Source organism: Nansenia antarctica, assembly GCF_963989245.1.
Source record: "Nansenia antarctica genome assembly, chromosome: 14".
Lineage (NCBI taxonomy): Eukaryota > Metazoa > Chordata > Actinopteri > Argentiniformes > Microstomatidae > Nansenia > Nansenia antarctica.
In genome coordinates, this window is record NC_137684.1 from 14,613,941 (window position 1) to 14,633,295 (window position 19,355).

The following is a 19,355-nucleotide window of genomic DNA, read 5'->3' on the forward strand; positions in this document are numbered from 1 at the left end:
CACAAAGTAGATGACTTTTTATTTTTTGTCTTTTTTATCCTATAGCATATTAGCTCAACAAAGCCCTACACAACAACTTCACTTCTGTGTCATGCCACAATGTACAAAAGGATGCTGAGAGAATGACACACACTTTCCTAGAACGGAGAGCAGGAAATGGAGGAGGAAGAGGATAAAGGGAGGGGGGGGGGGGCTAAAGGAGTGTCTGGGACACTCACATGATGATGTGTTTGATTGGTGACAGAAACCTCCTCTTCTGACAGCTGTTTGTCTGTCTCTCTCTCTCTCTCTCTCTCTCTCTCTCTCTCTCTCTCTCTCTGGTTGTCGTCTCCTGGGTATCAGTGTAATGTGAGTTAGTGTTGTCGCTGATGAACAGGAACTGCGGCTCCAGTGATCTGGTTGTCTGAGCTGTCTGTCCGTCTGAGTGACAACCACAGACACGCTATCTCCCTCTCTCTGTGTCTGTGTCTCTCTCTCTGTCTCTCTCTCTCTCTCTCTCTCTCACGCGCGCACACACACAGACAGACAGACTCTCACTCTCTCTCACTCTGTCTCTCTCTCTCACTCTGTCTCTCTCTCTCTCTCTCTCTCTCTCTCACGCACACACAGACAGACAGACAGACTCTCACTCTCTGTAGTTGTAGCTAACATAACCCTGTCATGGTGAGTACAATGGGTTTTCTCTGGGCTGGCGCACGGGTGCTCATGTCTACAGGGTGAAAAGGCATGTCAACACAACAGTTTCTATGACAACCATGTCTGGTGGGTCAGAAGGGTTGCATACTGGCCTGCGGGGCCTCACAGAGGACAGTCTACTGGAGAGGTCAGAGGTCATCAGCAGCCATGTTGGATGGGTCTAGACGACTGCCCTGTGGCCTGTGATTGTGATGGCGGCTTCCAGCTTCCCACGGCGTCTCAAAGGAAGACAAGACAAAACGTAAAAAAAAAAAAAAAAGTCGACAGGTGAAAGTAGAACTCAAAGCAAGATTCTGTGTTGTTGAAATGACCCCAGAAGCGGTGGGTGATGCATCTGCGATTCTTCCAAGAGCAAAAAAGGGGGAACAAAAAAGGCGTGGCTTGCTGAAACAGTGTCGAATCAAACGTTGAGAATTGAGAATTCAGAGGATTAAAAAAATTAAAGTAAAACAAATTTAAAAGAGAGGGTGAGGTGGGGGGCTGGGAGCTGGGAGACTAGAACATTCTGTCTCTGTCTTGATGTGGCCATGACAGTCTGACAGGCGTCTCTTCCCATAGTGCACTGCTGCTCTCTGTGGAGGACCTCACGTCCCTTCCTCCACCTCCCACCTGGTCATGCCGGAGAGGTCGTAGGTCGTATCAGAACAGGGTTGAAGGAGTAGAACCCCTGACTGCAGGCTTGGGGGGGGCAGCTATGGCAAAGGATCATGGGTAACTAACGCTGCGTTACTTTCTAGGGGAGGGTCGCTGGGGAGGGGGGAGAGATGAGCGAGTAATCATGAGTATCTAAAGGAGGCGGAGATGGCGAAATCTCACACGCCGCTTTTTCGTATATCGATAAAAATCCTTGTGTGTGTGTTTTTTTTTTTTGTCATAAAAAAATTGCCTCGTTTAAATATGAATATAATAGTTCTGCTTCTGCTGTTTAGGAAATGATAGTCTGTGTGGTCGGGGATGAGATTGTCTCCCCTTCACTACAACTCCATGTCCTGCGCCTCGTCCTCGGAGAAGTCTGACATGGAGCTCTCGGACGAGGAGTCACCCTCTCTCTCCTCCTGCTCCTTGAGAGCCTCCTCTGTGGCATACTTCTGGATGTACTCTGGGACAGGAGGGGTAGAATGAGAGAGAGAGAGAGAGAGAGGGAGAGAGAGGGAGAGAGATGGAGAGAGAGAGAGAGAGAAGGAGAGAGAGGTAGAGAGAGAGAGAGAGGGAGGGAGGGAGAGAGAGAGGGAGAGATAGAGAGAGAGGGAGAGAGAGGGAGAGAGAGAGATGGAGAGGGAGAAAGAGAGAGATGGAGAGAGAGAGAGAGGGAGAGAGAGGGAGAAAGAGAGAGAGATGGAGAGAGAGGGAGAGAGAGAGATGGAGCGAGAGAGAGAGAGAGATTTAGATTCAGCCGGGTATTAAATACAATAATATTTCATTTGACCTTCAGAGATCGTCAGTGTGCTTTTGCTCACATCATCACATCCATATCACGAGGCCTCATCATACACATTTCTAGGAACAGAACTGTGACAATATTTTGTTCCGCCATAGTCTCTTTTCCTGTATCTGTACCAGTTTGGAATGGCTTGTGGTCAGAAGTTGAGTCTGCCTATGTGACTGGAACAGAGCAAATCATCGATGGAGGATGGAGTCTTTGAAGGAACTTTCAAAGGAACTTAAGATTTTTTTTTGTATTATTGAAGAAGAAGAATGTTGATAATGTTGCAAGAGAACATCAAAAACCTGGAATCTAAATAATGACTACCGTGATCACACTATGTAGAAACCTTGTTTTCGCTTAGCAAATCAAATACACGTCACTGCTTCCATATCTCAAGGAAGAGGGGAATATTATACCTAGATTTAAAGGAAGTTCCTATCTTGAGTCTCATTTTATTAATCCACAACAAAGTGTAGAACATTCCAAAAGAAAGAACAGTTGTATGTGTCTCAGAGAGGCCCACCTTTGATCTTGTGTTTGTAGTCCTCTGGCCGGTGCAGGTACATGGCGGCTGCGTCTCCATTCAGGGGGTCGATGGGGTTGGGGTAGGCCAGGAGCTGGGGCAGGAACGACTCAAAGATGTTGGTGAGGTCTGCAGGGATTTGGAAAAAGCACAGTAACACAGGCAATGAGCACGCCATCCAAGAGAACATCAAAAACCTGGAATCTAATGACTGTGATCACACTATGTAGAAACCTTGTTTTCGCTTAGCAAATCAAATACAAGTCACTGCTTCCATATCTAAAGGAAGAGGGGAATATTATGCGTTGTATTATTTAACGACCACTAGAGGTCTCTGTTCAGTCCATCAGGACATTATAACTGAGAAAATAGACCCTGGTTGTGGTCGTCAATGGCCTCCTTACAACAGAGTTATCGTTTTTGGTTAGCAACTCAAATCATGTTTACATAATGTTAACCTTGCCTCAGGAACCCACGTTTTTTTACAGGGTTCCCACACCTTCTGACACATCAAATTCAAGCACCTTTCAAGGACTTTCAAGACTCAATTCCCTCAAGGACCCAACACGGCATAGTTTGAGACAGATCTAGATGAGAATTTAAATAATAGGAACTATCCGCTCACAGACAACAATTAAAAAGAGAGGCTTGAATGTGTGAACACTAGGTGGTCTCTTGCCTTCTCTACCACAGCACAGAAAAACAATATATTGTGAAATATGTGTCAAGTTAAGCAATAGAGACTTATTTAGCCTACTAGTTGACAAGCTAAATAAAACATATTTATATATATATATATATTTGAGAGAGAGATAGAGAGGGGAATTCAAGCACGTTCAATGACCCATGTCTATTTTCAAAAACCTTTAAGACCTTGATTTCCTTTTCTCAAATTCACAAACTTTCAAGCATTTCAAGGACCCGTGGGAACCCTGTTTTTCTGCCACACCCAGCTCCTTTCTATGTCCCAGATAGGGTAAACAGCTTTGTAATCTGTACATGCACATTATCCAACAACACTGGTGTATAAACAAGTCATCATGAGGTATAAGGCCATTAGCTTGCTGAAATGTCACAGATTCCCCACTGAAGTTGAGAGAGAGACTGGAAAAACAGCTCTAGATGATCTCATGTCTGACACAGGGTTCCTCAGGGATCTAACAGACGAGACACGATCATAGAGAGAGCTTATGTTGCTTACTCATGTAAGGTAACCGACTGATCAGGTGTCAACCTGGGATGTCTGTGCAACTCAATACCGCGTTAGCACTAAGAGCTAATGACTAGGACTGAAGGACGTTCATCTTCTTATCCTCCGAGGCCAAACGTAGAGTAGCAATCCAAACGGAGTGGCGTCGCAATGAGGTCAAACTCAAACTATTCAGGAACTCTCCAGGTCCTCTAATTTTTGCATACAATGCTTTTTTTCCGTATTCTTTTTTTGTTGTGCACTGTCCATGTTCAATATTTCGGGTCTGTAATTCCCGATAGGTGTGTTAAAAATGGGGCCTTAGTTAAGAACAGCAGAATGTCATACTGAGTGTCTTCAGGCAACATAACGGATGACGCAAGCGTAGCTCGCTGAGTGGACCACCTACGCCACACTCCTGGACTCCCCCTCATGTTGCGAGGGACGCAGGGCGTTAAGTGACCTTGCAGCCTGGAGGCAGGTGTTGTCAGTGAAGTGTAAGAGGATTAGATGTGCAACCTGCACCTGTAGTAGAGGACAGGGCAGTACGGCTCTCTCGCCTTGTCCGCTTCGCTGGTCACTGACCTCCGTCAGTCAGCTGACCAGTCCAGTGAGCGGTGAATTTAAACGCACCGAGCTTCAACTGAAATCACACCACTTATAGGGCCGGTTTCACAGACACGACTTAAGCCTAATCCTAGACTATGGAGATTGTACATTGAAAGTGTGATTTAGCCCAGGACTAGGCTTAAGACTTAAGGCTCATAAAGTGTCAGATGTAAGTAAGTAAGTAAGTAAAGCTTTATTTAGCACCTTGCATACAAGAAATGCAGCTCAAAGTGCTTTACAACAGGAATAATAACATAACGTGAATATGAAAACATATATAAAAACATATACAAGCATAGAATGAATATAAAAGCAGGGGAAAACAGTAAAAAGAAAAGGTAAAGATAAAATGCAATACAAATACATTTTAAAAAGGGAAACAATGTACAACCTCTGCCTTAACGCAATCCGGCAGCGTCAGATCAGTGTTTTAACCAACTGGATTTGTAGCCTAACTGTCGTCTGTCTCTGTAGCCTAACTGTCTCTGTAGCCTAACTGTCTCTGTAGCCTAACTGTCTCTGTAGCCTAACTGTCTCTGTCTCTGTAGCCTAACTGTCGTCTGTCTCTGTCGCCTAACTGTCTCTGTAGCCTAACTGTCTCTGTAGCCTAACTGTCTCTGTAGCCTAACTGTCTCTGTAGCCTAACTGTCTGTCTCTGTAGCCTAACTGTCTCTGTAGCCTAACTGTCTCTGTAGCCTAACTGTCTGTCTCTGTAGCCTAACTGTCTCTGTAGCCTAACTGTCTCTGTAGCCTAACTGTCTCTGTCTCTGTAGCCTAACTGTCGTCTGTCTCTGTAGCCTAACTGTCTCTGTCTCTGTAGCCTAACTGTCTCTGTCTCTGTAGCCTAACTGTCTCTGTCGCCTAACTGTCTCTGTCTCTGTAGCCTAACTGTCTCTGTAGCCTAACTGTCTCTGTAGCCTAACTGTCGTCTGTCTCTGTAGCCTAACTGTCTCTGTCTCTGTAGCCTAACTGTCTCTGTCGCCTAACTGTCTCTGTAGCCTAACTGTCTCTGTCTCTGTAGCCTAACTGTCTCTGTCTCTGTAGCCTAACTGTCTCTGTAGCCTAACTGTCGTCTGTCTCTGTAGCCTAACTGTCTCTGTCTCTGTAGCCTAACTGTCTCTGTAGCCTAACTGTCTCTGTAGCCTAACTGTCTCTGTAGCCTAACTGTCGTCTGTCTCTGTAGCCTAACTGTCTCTGTAGCCTAACTGTCTCTGTCTCTGTAGCCTAACTGTCGTCTGTCTCTGTAGCCTAACTGTCGTTTGTCTCTGTAGCCTAACTGTCTCTGTAGCCTAACTGTCTCTGTAGCCTAACTGTCTCTGTCTCTGTAGCCTAAATGTCTGTCTCTGTAGCCTAACTGTCTCTGTAGCCTAACTGTCATCTGTCTCTGTAGCCTAACTGTCTCTGTCTCTGTAGCCTAACTGTCTCTGTCTCTGTAGCCTAACTGTCGTCTGTCTCTGTAGCCTAACTGTCTCTGTCTCTGTAGCCTAACTGTCTCTGTCTCTGTAGCCTAACTGTCGTCTGTCTCTGTAGCCTAACTGTCTCTGTCGCCTAACTGTCTCTGTCTCTGTAGCCTAACTGTCTCTGTAGCCTAACTGTCTCTGTAGCCTAACTGTCTCTGTCTCTGTAGCCTAACTGTCATCTGTCTCTGTAGCCTAACTGTCGTCTGTCTCTGTAGCCTAACTGTCTCTGTAGCCTAACTGTCTCTGTCTCTGTAGCCTAACTGTCATCTGTCTCTGTAGCCTAACTGTCTCTGTCTCTGTAGCCTAACTGTCTCTGTAGCCTAACTGTCTCTGTCTCTGTAGCCTAACTGTCGTCTGTCTCTGTAGCCTAACTGTCTCTGTAGCCTAACTGTCTCTGTAGCCTAACTGTCTCTGTAGCCTAACTGTCTCTGTCTCTGTAGCCTAACTGTCTCTGTAGCCTAACTGTCTCTGTCTCTGTAGCCTAACTGTCGTCTGTCTCTGTAGCCTAACTGTCGTCTGTCTCTGTAGCCTAACTGTCTCTGTCTCTGTAGCCTAACTGTCTCTGTAGCCTAACTGTCTCTGTAGCCTAACTGTCGTCTGTCTCTGTAGCCTAACTGTCTCTGTAGCCTAACTGTCGTCTGTCTCTGTAGCCTAACTGTCTCTGTAGCCTAACTGTCGTCTGTCTCTGTAGCCTAACTGTCTCTGTAGCCTAACTGTCTCTGTAGCCTAACTGTCTCTGTAGCCTAACTGTCTCTGTCTCTGTAGCCTAACTGTCGTCTGTCTCTGTAGCCTAACTGTCTCTGTCTCTGTAGCCTAACTGTCTCTGTCTCTGTAGCCTAACTGTCTCTGTAGCCTAACTGTCGTCTGTCTCTGTAGCCTAACTGTCTCTGTAGCCTAACTGTCTCTGTAGCCTAACTGTCTCTGTAGCCTAACTGTCTCTGTCTCTGTAGCCTACCTGTCGTCTGTCTCTGTAGCCTAACTGTCTCTGTAGCCTAACTGTCTCTGTAGCCTAACTGTCGTCTGTCTCTGTAGCCTAACTGTCGTCTGTCTCTGTAGCCTAACTGTCGTCTGTCTCTGTAGCCTAACTGTCTCTGTAGCCTAACTGTCTCTGTAGCCTAACTGTCTCTGTAGCCTAACTGTCTCTGTCTCTGTAGCCTAACTGTCGTCTGTCTCTGTAGCCTAACTGTCTCTGTAGCCTAACTGTCTCTGTAGCCTAACTGTCTCTGTAGCCTAACTGTCTCTGTCTCTGTAGCCTAACTGTCTCTGTAGCCTAACTGTCTCTGTCTCTGTAGCCTAACTGTCGTCTGTCTCTGTAGCCTAACTGTCGTCTGTCTCTGTAGCCTAACTGTCTCTGTCTCTGTAGCCTAACTGTCTCTGTAGCCTAACTGTCTCTGTAGCCTAACTGTCGTCTGTCTCTGTAGCCTAACTGTCTCTGTCTCTGTAGTAGGGCTGCAACTAACGATTATTTTGGTAGTCGACTAATCTGTCGATTATTTTTCCGATTAGTCGGGTGGCTTTTCGCTGCGCGTAAATGGCGACGCAGAAGCATATATCCGGCTTAACTAGCTATCTAACCTAACGTTACGCCAAGCTACAGCTGCTCACAGAGCTAGTTGATTGGCTAGCTAGCATTGCTGGCTAGACTACAGACAGCTCACGTTAGTAGGCTACGCTTGGCGCTGTTTATCTTACAGACAGCTCGCTGGTGGACTCAACATAATTGAAATAGCATTCACTTATCAAGCATCATTCATGATCATCCACCATGACTACCTGGTATTTTAATAGCGACCACCCCTCACTTCATTTCATCTCGCGTTCTCCTGGCTTCAACATGGAAAACCCCTGCTACGTAACGTTACATACAAGCGCCTCTGTCTGTCACACGCGTGCCACAGGGCAAATAAATTAATAGCATAAACGCTCATAGCATGTACAGCCCTGTCCATGAGACGTTGTTTTCCAACATGTAACAGTAAAGCTAACATAAACATTACGACCCTAACAATATAACGTTAGCCAGTTGGCTAACAACGTTAGCTAAAACTTACCCAGCTGATTCTTGCATGGCTCCCGAAAAAAAAAAAAAGCCTAACTGTCGTCTGTCTCTGTAGCCTAACTGTCATCTGTCTCTGTAGCCTAACTGTCTCTGTAGCCTAACTGTCTCTGTAGCCTAACTGTCATCTGTCTCTGTAGCCTAACTGTCTCTGTAGCCTAACTGTCTCTGTAGCCTAACTGTCTCTGTCTCTGTAGCCTAACTGTCTCTGTCTCTGTAGCCTAACTGTCGTCTGTCTCTGTAGCCTAACTGTCTCTGTAGCCTAACTGTCTCTGTCTCTGTAGCCTAACTGTCGTCTGTCTCTGTAGCCTAACTGTCTCTGTCTCTGTAGCCTAACTGTCTCTGTCTCTGTAGCCTAACTGTCTCTGTCTCTGTAGCCTAACTGTCTCTGTAGCCTAACTGTCTCTGTAGCCTAACTGTCTCTGTAGCCTAACTGTCTCTGTAGCCTAACTGTCTCTGTAGCCTAACTGTCTCTGTAGCCTAACTGTCATCTGTCTCTGTAGCCTAACTGTCTCTGTAGCCTAACTGTCTCTGTCTCTGTAGCCTAACTGTCTCTGTAGCCTAACTGTCTCTGTAGCCTAACTGTCTCTGTAGCCTAACTGTCTCTGTAGCCTAACTGTCTCTGTAGCCTAACTGTCGTCTGTCTCTGTAGCCTAACTGTCGTCTGTCTCTGTAGCCTAACTGTCTCTGTAGCCTAACTGTCTCTGTAGCCTAACTGTCGTCTGTCTCTGTAGCCTAACTGTCTCTGTCTCTGTAGCCTAACTGTCATCTGTCTCTGTAGCCTAACTGTCTCTGTAGCCTAACTGTCTCTGTCTCTGTAGCCTAACTGTCTCTGTCTCTGTAGCCTAACTGTCTCTGTAGCCTAACTGTCATCTGTCTCTGTAGCCTAACTGTCTCTGTCTCTGTAGCCTAACTGTCGTCTGTCTCTGTAGCCTAACTGTCTCTGTAGCCTAACTGTCTCTGTCTCTGTAGCCTAACTGTCATCTGTCAGGGACCTGTCGTACGGGTTTAAGGGATGAGGGTTCCTCACCGTATAGGGCCGTCCACGTCTGGTTGATGACATCTAGACACACCGTTCCTGACCTGAGAGAAACAACAACAATGAGTCAGGTTAGCGAGGCTAGGGCTTCTTTAGACTAATCAACATGGGTCACAATATGCTGCTCTAGGTATAGGCGGTACTTCTGTACAGCATAGAGGGGCAGGTTGAAAGGACAGTCAACCTCCAGCATTTCAGGTAGTGAGTCAAGCCATGAGGAATTAATATTCTTTTTTAAAAACCCTGAATAAACAGCCTTATTTCCTTACAGCCATGAAAGAAACCCCAAACAGTGTGCCGCGGTTGATATAACACGCACTCCAGATCTTCAACAATCTCAACAGCGTCGATAACGACAACTATAACCGTAATCAACTTACGCTTCATCGATGTTGGGATGAAATATTTTATTCATGAATCCTGTGGGGGGAAAGAAGATAACAGAATAAGTCGGCATGAAATCTGTGGCTGGAAACTGAGAGATAAAAAGGAACTGTGGGAGTAAGGCCTAATTCCGCCTTCCACAATATTACCAGCTATGCTATTAGTGCGTTGATTGCATAGTAATAACAGAGATGTATTTTCATACCTATAGACGGTGACTTGAAGGGGTATTTGTCTGGTAGGTCTACTCGCACCTTCCACACGCCTCCTTCGTATGCCGCTAAATAGACAAAGACACAATAGAACGCACCTTCAATCCAACTGCCACTGGGGGGGGGGGGGAGCATAGTTACCATGGACAGGTATCATCCTCGCTCCATTAGGCTATAGCATACAGAACTATTCAAAATAACAATAATAATAATAATAATATATTAGACTTATATAGCGCTTTTCTAGACACTCAAAGACGCTTTACAAACTGAAAAGATCTAGTAGTAGTAATTTTTGGAAAAGTGATCATATCATATCTATCATATCTATCATATCATATCTATCATTTCTATACATATCATATTATAATGTTTAGATGACAAAATCTAAATCTAGGTGTCTTTGTAGGACAATCTACTCTGTATACTGCAATTACACCTAGATTTCGGGCAGAGAAGCGGCGAACAAGCAACGCCAGCGTCCTCTCTCAACCAGCATTTAAAAAAAAAAAAAGTGAATAAAAGAAGAAAAAAAGAACGAAAAAAGATGTTTCTAGAAAATGACTTACTGTCTTGTGGACCGTAGAACTTGACGACAAACTCGTTGAGTCCACTAAGGATGGTGACCTGGTGCTTGCTCTCGATGCTGACCTCCCGTCAAGGAATAGACACGACTAAGAACTGACCTGGGAGGAGCCACAATAACAACAAACATGGTGGCGCTTGGTGGCGTCAACAATGTAACCGCAGGGTTCCCGGTTCGATTCCGGCCTCGGACCTATCCTGTATGTCATTCCTCTCTCTCTCTCTCTCTCTCTCTCTCTCTCTCTCTCTCTCTCTCTCTCTCTCTCTCTCTCTCTCTCTCTCTCTCTCTCTCTCTCTCTCTCTCTCTCTCTCTCTCTCTCTCTCTCTCTCTCTCTCTCTCTCTCTCTCTCTCTCTCTCTCTCTCTCTCTCTCTCTCTCTCTCTCTCGTCCTTCCTGTCAAATCTCTACCGTCTCTATCGCAATAAAAAGGAAAATAAGAGTGGGACTGCCCCACTCAGAAACAATTACTTCAAAAAAATAAATAAACATGTTCACTCTGAAAAGACTGCTGCTGGATAAAGACTGCTGCTGGGTATTCTGGGGTGTTACATGTTGTCTAAAGGAGAAGGACAGCACCCAGGACAGGGAAGTAAGTAAGTAAGTAAGTAAAGCTTTATTTATATAGCGCCTTTCGTACATAATGCAACTCAAAGCACTTTAAGATGGGGCCTCTGCTTTAAGGCTGACCAAACTCTACCCCTCTCCTACTGGTCACTGGTGCAACAGCACTGATCTCCAGCTAGGTGAAGCACTAGTGGTTTACAGGACAGAGGTGAAACGCAGGATCAATATCACCAGCTGTGGCATGTGGTCAATAATGTAGTGACCATTGGCGGGCCAGCTCAGCCAATAGACAGCAGCTCAACTTACAGTACTCACACTTACAAGCCCACAGCTCTGACCAGAACTTAACTTAGACACACAGACACTTTATATAATATATATATATATATATACACACACACACACATACACACACACACGTAAGTCAATAGCAAACTAGCTAGGAATAACTTTCTCCTATGTGTGGGTGTACTGTCAGGCACAGATGAGTGTAGTGTTCACTGTTCAGAATGCCCACAACATGACAGAGAGTTCAGACATTCAGACCAGGGGAATTGGATCAAACTATTATTACGTTTAAGTTTGTCCTACTGGCCAGAGTGGGAAGGAGCTGCTGTGGGAAAGATCCTGATGTGTCATGATGATTATCTGGGTTGTGGCAACAAGGCAGGAACAGCCAGGCCTGCTCAATGGACATGTGTCACACAAGAACCCAGAGACCTTTGTGTGTGTGTGTGTGTGTGTGTGTATTCGACAAATGCTACTGACACATGCACAGACCAGTGTGTGTAAAACTCTGTCACAGACAAATACACACACACACACACACACGCACACACACACAGCACCAGAGCAACAGTTACTCTGTGTTTCATCATCCTGTCGTAAAGCTCATGTTACTTCACTTCCAGTGAGAAAACTCCATTGCATATGATCCTCTACACACTGGGTCCTGGTGTGGCTAGAGAAAGACGTGACTTCTCATAGGTCAACAATAAAATGTAACAAATCTCACGGTGGCTCAGTTCAATGAAAGGTTTGAGAAGGACTGACCGAGGGGACGGGGGCAGCTGACCTACAGCAGGAGGGGCTATAAATAAGCCCGGTTACAGCCGCGTGTGAAATTGTGCATCTCTGTCTGTCATGTCTTTACCCAGCGGTTGCCCCGAGAGACCCAAGGCATGCAGACTCAGGCACGTGAGAATGTATGCACATTGCACGTATGAAAATGAACACCACAACATAGAAAGTTAGACTTAAAATAACACACATGAACATAAATCTTGCTCCTAGGATCTACCCTTCTAAGCTGAACCCTGAGTAGAGAACGTTGAGTCTTGGCAAGTGAGAGTCGATGGACCTGATCGGGTAGCGAAAAACACCCAAATAATAGTCTAGTTCAATTTTTGTCCCTACCCTAATCGCTCCATGCTCACAGACTTCAACAGACTTTTTTCCTGTTATTTTTGGGGGCAGTCCCACTCATAGTTTTTCATTTTATTGGACAGATACAGTGAAGACAGACAGGAAAGTAAGGAGAAGAAGGGAGAGAGAGGGCATGTCAGCAGGACATGGGCCGGATTCGAACCCATGCCGACATGGGCATATGTGTGCACTGTATACTGCGGTGCTAGACCACTAGACCACCCCGGGCCACACAGAGACTTCAACTTAACCAACTTAACCCAATCAAAAATACACATTGCTTACTCCACAACAGTCCGTTCAGATCTTTAAACACTGAATGGAAGGGGGCTAGGGACCCACGTTGAACAAGGCCCCGGTGTCAGAGAGGTCAAATAGTCACATGACCATAGGTTCCCCATTGACTACGCTCTATTATACTACTGTTCCTATGCTCTCTACAGTAAACAAAGCAGCCATGTTGGGGGCCACACTACCCCAACCTGCTCTGAGACAGACATTAAGGTTACATAGACTGGTTTCCCACTCACTCACTGACTCTCTCTCACTCACACACACACACACACACACACACACACAGACAAAAACATATGTTCCTCACATGTGTTGTCAGTCATGTAGCAGAGTTGTGTGTTGAACCTGCTCCCACTCATCACAGCTATTGCAACAGCTTAGCGAGTCTCAGCTGCCCCCCTGCTTCTCCATAGACCTCTAAGGCCTCAGAGTTACACAGCCAGTTACCCTGCGTTCTGTAGGCCTAGATAGGGTCTGCTCGTTTATTTGATAAAAGCCACATATTACTTACTGTATTATTACACAATATTCATGTTGTTTTCAGGAAAGGTATGGCCAAGTGAACGGGTGGAGGCATTAGCAATAGCATTACTAAGGGTCTTGAGGACAACAGAGAACTGTCATTGTACAGGTTTACTGCATATTCGATTTGATCAACAAATCAGGGAGCTAACCTTGCCTTTAGAGTGATCACCCAAAGACGTTACAGAGACTGTTCTAGACACATTTTTCCTGACCTCAACTAATGACCTACATTAATAAGGAAACACCCATATAAGGTAGCAACAGAAAAAGGTAGTACTAAATTAAACCACGAAACTATCTACATTGTGAACATTCAACAGCTCATAGGCTATTATCTGCTTAGCCTTACTCCATTGAATATCTTGAAATAAGAGCCATTCTGGAGATTATAGAGATGGATAAGCGGCCGACATGCACATCTAACTGATTGATTCCGTATGGCAGGTGGGCTGCTGACTAGTGTGTCTGTATTCCCAGCCCCCCATCCGCAGCCTGTTCAGCCACCACGGTTTGTTGTCACTCGATCAGCTGTTTCTTAGGTCCCGCCCTCTACCAGTTTCCGGATGGTAACAGGCTGACCAATCAGAGCGCAAGCTCCCACTGCAGAATCACACAAACAAAACAATTCGGCTCACACCGTCTTGTGAAGCTTTCAGGGAAACTTCAGTAACTTATATATTAAATCATGGTCACCAACTCCGATAACTCCCTCATGACCTGAAATATTTGTATATTTTCTGTGTTGTTTTCAAAAAGAGAGCTTTGGTAAACTTAGGAATTAAATGATTATCATAAACAAACATAAACAAACAAAGTTGCATCGACTGAATCTAAAAAATAAAAGGGGCAAAAAAATGTTTTGCCTTTGGGAATATTACAGTTTTATATATATATATATATATATATATATATATATATATATATATATATATATATATATATATATATACTCCTGTCGTCTTTTGTTTGTATATATATATATATATATATATATATATCATCCAATACAACCCATACATATTATTTAATATTAAAACAAAAAACTATCACCAAACTCAATCTTCTGAAAACACTGAAAGCTCTCCTTATCACAAAACGACACTTTTTTACTTTTATGTAGGCCTAATGGCATTTTCCCTACGACTCCAATTTCCCATCAAACTGGTTAAAAGCAGGAATGCACTGGCCAACAACTGACAGAAGAGGACATGAAGAGAACATGAAGAGGACATGAACATGAAGGGAACATGAAGAGGACATGAAGAGGACATGAAGAGGACATGAAGAGAACATGAAGAGGACATGAAGAGGACATGAAGAGGACATGAAGAGGACATGAAGAGAACATGAAGAGGACATGAAGGGAACATGAAGGGAACATGAAGGGAACCTGAAGAGGACATGAAGAGGACATGAAGAGGACATGAAGAGGACATGAAGAGGACATGAAGGGAACATGAAGAGGACATGAAGAGGACATGAAGAGGACATGAAGAGGACATGAAGGGAACATGAAGAGGACATGAAGAGAACATGAAGAGGACATGAAGAGGACATGAAGAGAACATGAAGAGGACATGAAGAGAACATGAAGAGAACATGAAGGGAACATGAAGGGAACATGAAGGGAACATGAAGAGGACATGAAGAGGACATGAAGAGAACATGAAGGGAACATGAAGGGAACATGAAGGGAACATGAAGAGGACATGAAGGGAACATGAAGGGAACATGAAGAGAACATGAAGAGAACATGAAGGGAACATGAAGGGAACATGAAGGGAACATGAAGAGGACATGAAGTGGACATGAAGAGAACATGAAGAGGACATGAAGAGGACATGAAGGGGACATGAAGAGGACATGAAGAGAACATGAAGAGGACATGAAGAGGACATGAAGGGGACATGAAGAGGACATGAAGAGAACATGAAGAGGACATGAAGAGGACATGAAGAGGACATGAAGAGAACATGAAGAGGACATGAAGAGGACATGAAGAGGACATGAAGAGGACATGAAGGGAACATGAAGGGAACATGAAGAGGACATGAAGAGGACATGAAGAGAACGTGAAGAGGACATGAAGAGGACATGAAGAGAACATGAAGAGAACATGAAGAGAACATGAAGGGGACATGAAGAGGACATGAAGAGAACATGAAGAGAACATGAAGGGGACATGAAGAGGACATGAAGAGGACATGAAGGGGACATGAAGAGGACATGAAGGGGACATGAAGAGGACATGAAGAGGACATGAAGAGGACATGAAGAGGACATGAAGGGGACATGAAGAGAACATGAAGAGGACATTAAGAGGACATGAAGAGGACATGAAGAGGACATGAAGAGGACATGAAGAGGACATGAAGAGGACATGAAGAGAACATGAAGAGAACATGAAGAGGACATGAAGAGGACATGAAGAGGACATGAAGAGGACATGAAGAGGACATGAAGAGGACATGAAGAGGACATGAAGGGGACATGAAGAGGACATGAAGAGAACATGAAGAGGACATGAAGGGGACATGAAGGGGACATGAAGAGGACATGAAGAGGACATGAAGAGGACATGAAGAGGACATGAAGAGGACATGAAGGGAACATGAAGAGGACATGAAGAGAACATGAAGAGGACATGAAGGGGACATGAAGGGGACATGAAGAGGACATGAAGAGGACATGAAGAGGACATGAAGAGGACATGAAGGGAACATGAAGAGGACATGAAGAGGACATGAAGAGGACATGAAGAGGACATGAAGAGGACATGAAGGGAACATGAAGGGAACATGAAGAGGACATGAAGAGAACATGAAGAGGACATGAAGAGGACATGAAGAGAACATGAAGAGGACATGAAGGGGACATGAAGAGAACATGAAGAGGACATGAAGGGAACATGAAGAGGACATGAAGAGGACATGAAGGGAACATGAAGAGGACATGAAGAGAACATGAAGAGGACATAAAGAGAACATGAAGAGGACATGAAGAGGACATGAAGAGGACATGAAGAGGACATGACGGGGACATGAAGGGGACATGAAGAGGACATGAAGAGGACATGAAGAGGACATGAAGAGGACATGAAGAGGACATAAAGAGAACATGAAGAGAACATGAAGAGGACATGAAGAGAACATGAAGAGGACATGAAGAGAACATGAAGAGGACATGAAGAGGACATGAAGAGGACATGTTCAACATGTCAGACTTGTCAACAAGATTTCGTAATAACAGACAGTCGACCACCAGGCCCGGAACAGAAACAGAACAGGTCCGGGAACTGGAAAAGGACTTCAAGAGACAATTACACAACAACAATTAGCCTGTTTAGCTAACAGGCATATATACATATTAGATCCCGAAGAGACATTTGGCTGGATTGTTAATAGAGTATAGCCCGTAGACGGTTATGGATGATAGCTTTCTAGCTAACTAAAAATGGTGCCCAACAAGGTCGCAGCAGCGTCATTGTTTGGCTTTTCTAGCCACGAATCCGTCGTCGTTTGAGGGTTGAAACATGAAATAACAGCCATGCATGGAGGTTATGTTATGTTAGGTTATGTTAGGTTACTGGTCTAACAAGCAAGCGATGACTGTTTTGGTAGCTACCTAACCTAATTACATAGCTATAGTAATAGTCATGCTAACTGCCTAAATCTTCCGTAACATACCTGCAATTTTTCCTAATGTGAGCTAAACACAAAAAAGCGATCAAAATGTCCCATGATGTCTCTTTAGAAAACCACACTACGGAGTAATACTGTCGTACTGTCGCCAGTATTGTTATTCGGGAGTTCATTATTTGAACACATATTAACTGGTCAGTTAAGCTACCAAAGCACTATGTTCCCACCCAATGATCTAGATCAGTGTTTATGCCAATGTTCTATTTACACAAATCAAGCAGTGACATTTTGAACGGGGGCCGAAATATCCACCGTTAAAAATAGCTACTAAGGACTGCCTCTGCACCAGGGACACCCAGCAAAACAACATTGTTCCACTTTTGTTGTCAGAAAACCCCCCAACAACCTTAAAACAGGGGTTAATGTTTGATGTATAACACATTCTGTCGTGATCTACCTTCGAGACACACTAAACATCTTTATAATCACTGGGAAAAGAGCTGTCAATCTAATCAATGATTAGAAAACCATTGAAAAACATTGTGTGTTGCCTCTCCCTCTGTGTTGATGTTGTGAAGGATACAGCTTCACCACGTCCGTATCCATTCGCCGCTTGCCTGGACTCGGAGACGACATTTTTGTATTCCTTCCTTTGGCTTTGCGAAGTGACAATGCGAGGAATCGCTTCTTGATGTGAAGCTCAACACTTCAATTCGATGATTAACTAACAAAGCTACTTGAAATATAACAATTGTCTTCTCGGTTTGTCCATCGAAAAAGGTCTCTCAGCGTCACCCACTTTCAGCCCAACAGTAGCTGACGGTCTGTCTGTCGCATCACACCCCTGGTTCTGTCCTGTCCCGAGGCTGCCAGCTCAGATCCCTCCGCCAGTGACATCACACCCCCAGCGACACACAGAGGAGGGTTTAACATAGAAATACACTGACTAGAATGGGATCGTTTTTTCTGTCAAGTCTCGTACATTTTCTAAATAACACAACATGTAAAAGTAGAAATGAAATGGAGTACACTGTGTTATGTTATTACGCATATAGCATGTAGGTCTAAAGTTAGTTAACACCCAGTTATCACCCATCTCCTCCACCCTCTCCTGGGTTTACTGTAACTGTACGTTGACCAGTACATTGTGGCTGTCCCTGAATGTAACTGGGATTGTTCAAGTGTTTATATTATTACAAAGTATTTATATTATATATATACTATTTAGAATGATTGTGTGCGTCATGTTCAATTAGTAAGATTAATGATTTTCTTGATTAAATCTGCCTGCCGTTGCTTGAGATAGGCCTAGTATGGCATACATACTATTTCTGACAGTTGGGCAATATATATATATATATTTTTAGCAGCAATTGTTAACATTGATACTAACACCATGCAAGACCGTGTATAATGAATATAACAGTGTCCCTGTTCTTTAGAATATAATGATACTCTTTTTTTTTTTTTTTTTAGTAGGCCTGGCCTACCCTTTACTGTGTTAATCTAGTCATCCACTGTTCTACTTTATGTGCATTTCATTTGCATTTGCACTTTTCTGCTGAGTGACACTTTTATCATTGGGCCTGATGCTCTCCGTATGAATTGTGGGGGTCTGTGTGTGCCTGTCAGTAGCATTATTTGTCGAACACACACTGTGACATCCCTCTCACCACCACCCCTGAGCCATACTAAGTACAGACATACTGTATAAAAACGCCTATCTTCAACCCCTGATCAACCTGATCAACCCCTGATTAACCTGATCAACCCCTGATCAACCTGATCAACCCCTGATCAACCGATCCCTCCTGACCCCAGCCTGGAGGGGGGCCTTGTTTACCATTTTGAGTTGAACATGACCGATCATTGCTGATCAGTGCCGTTCCTGTGAGTTGGCAGCAGTGCCCCTCCCTCCTCTCTTACAAACAGGAATAAATATGCTGATAAGGCTGAAGAAACCTTCTGTCTGCTTATCTCTCTAGTTCTGCTGTGCATATTCTCCTGGTCCTCGTGAGAGGGTTGTCACAACACACACACACACACACGCGCGCACACACACACACACACACACACACGCACGCACGCACGCACGCACACACACACCCACACACACACACACACACACACACACACACACACACACACACACACACACACACACACACACACACACACACACACACTTGAGATACGCAATGAGATACAGTCAATCAAAATCGACATGGAGGACTTTCAGTGGTAAGACAACACACTGGTAATCCAGTTGAGTGACTTTTTCTTTGTTTTGTTTTATGTATTTAATTAACATGAGTTATTATAGCATAATGACACTGGGCGCAGTGGGCTCTGTCTTTATAGAAATTGCAGAACATTAAATATGGGTTAAACCTCCTCCCACTATAGTTTCATTACCGATGAGTGGTTAAAGGAACCAAGTGTAAGGAGGAGGATTAAGAAAGAGTGAAGTAAAGCAGGACAGTCAGCTGGTCACATCCCTGACTGCTCTCACCCACACTGTTTGTTTGCACCATCATGTCAGTGGGTAACTATTAACTGTTGGGCAAAGAGCTGCTGTGTAGGCGTGTTTCCATGCACAACATAACCAAGTTAAACAGGATTGATCTGTTGGTTCTGCTTCACTTGGCCTATCCTACTGTACCTCAAATCCAGATTACCACATATCAGCCAGGCTCATGCACTCCTGCCACTCAGGATCTAGGGGAA

The 19,355-nt window shown here is 44.4% G+C and overlaps 1 protein-coding gene across 1 annotated transcript; it reads right to left on the reverse strand.

Moving 5' to 3' along the window:
- Positions 1-1,519: 1,519 nt before the first annotated feature.
- Positions 1,520-17,456, reverse strand: LOC308170336 (ubiquitin-conjugating enzyme E2 H-like). The gene is made up of 7 exons (XM_080545108.1): positions 17,212-17,456; positions 10,164-10,240; positions 9,588-9,662; positions 9,379-9,418; positions 8,990-9,042; positions 2,646-2,774; positions 1,520-1,795 (listed from the first exon to the last, which is right to left on the reverse strand). Exons 1-7 carry the CDS (start codon positions 17,262-17,264, stop codon positions 1,671-1,673), a joined length of 552 nt encoding a protein of 183 aa, XP_080401234.1. The 5' UTR covers positions 17,265-17,456; the 3' UTR covers positions 1,520-1,670.
- Between the last annotated feature and the right edge of the window lie 1,899 nt (positions 17,457-19,355).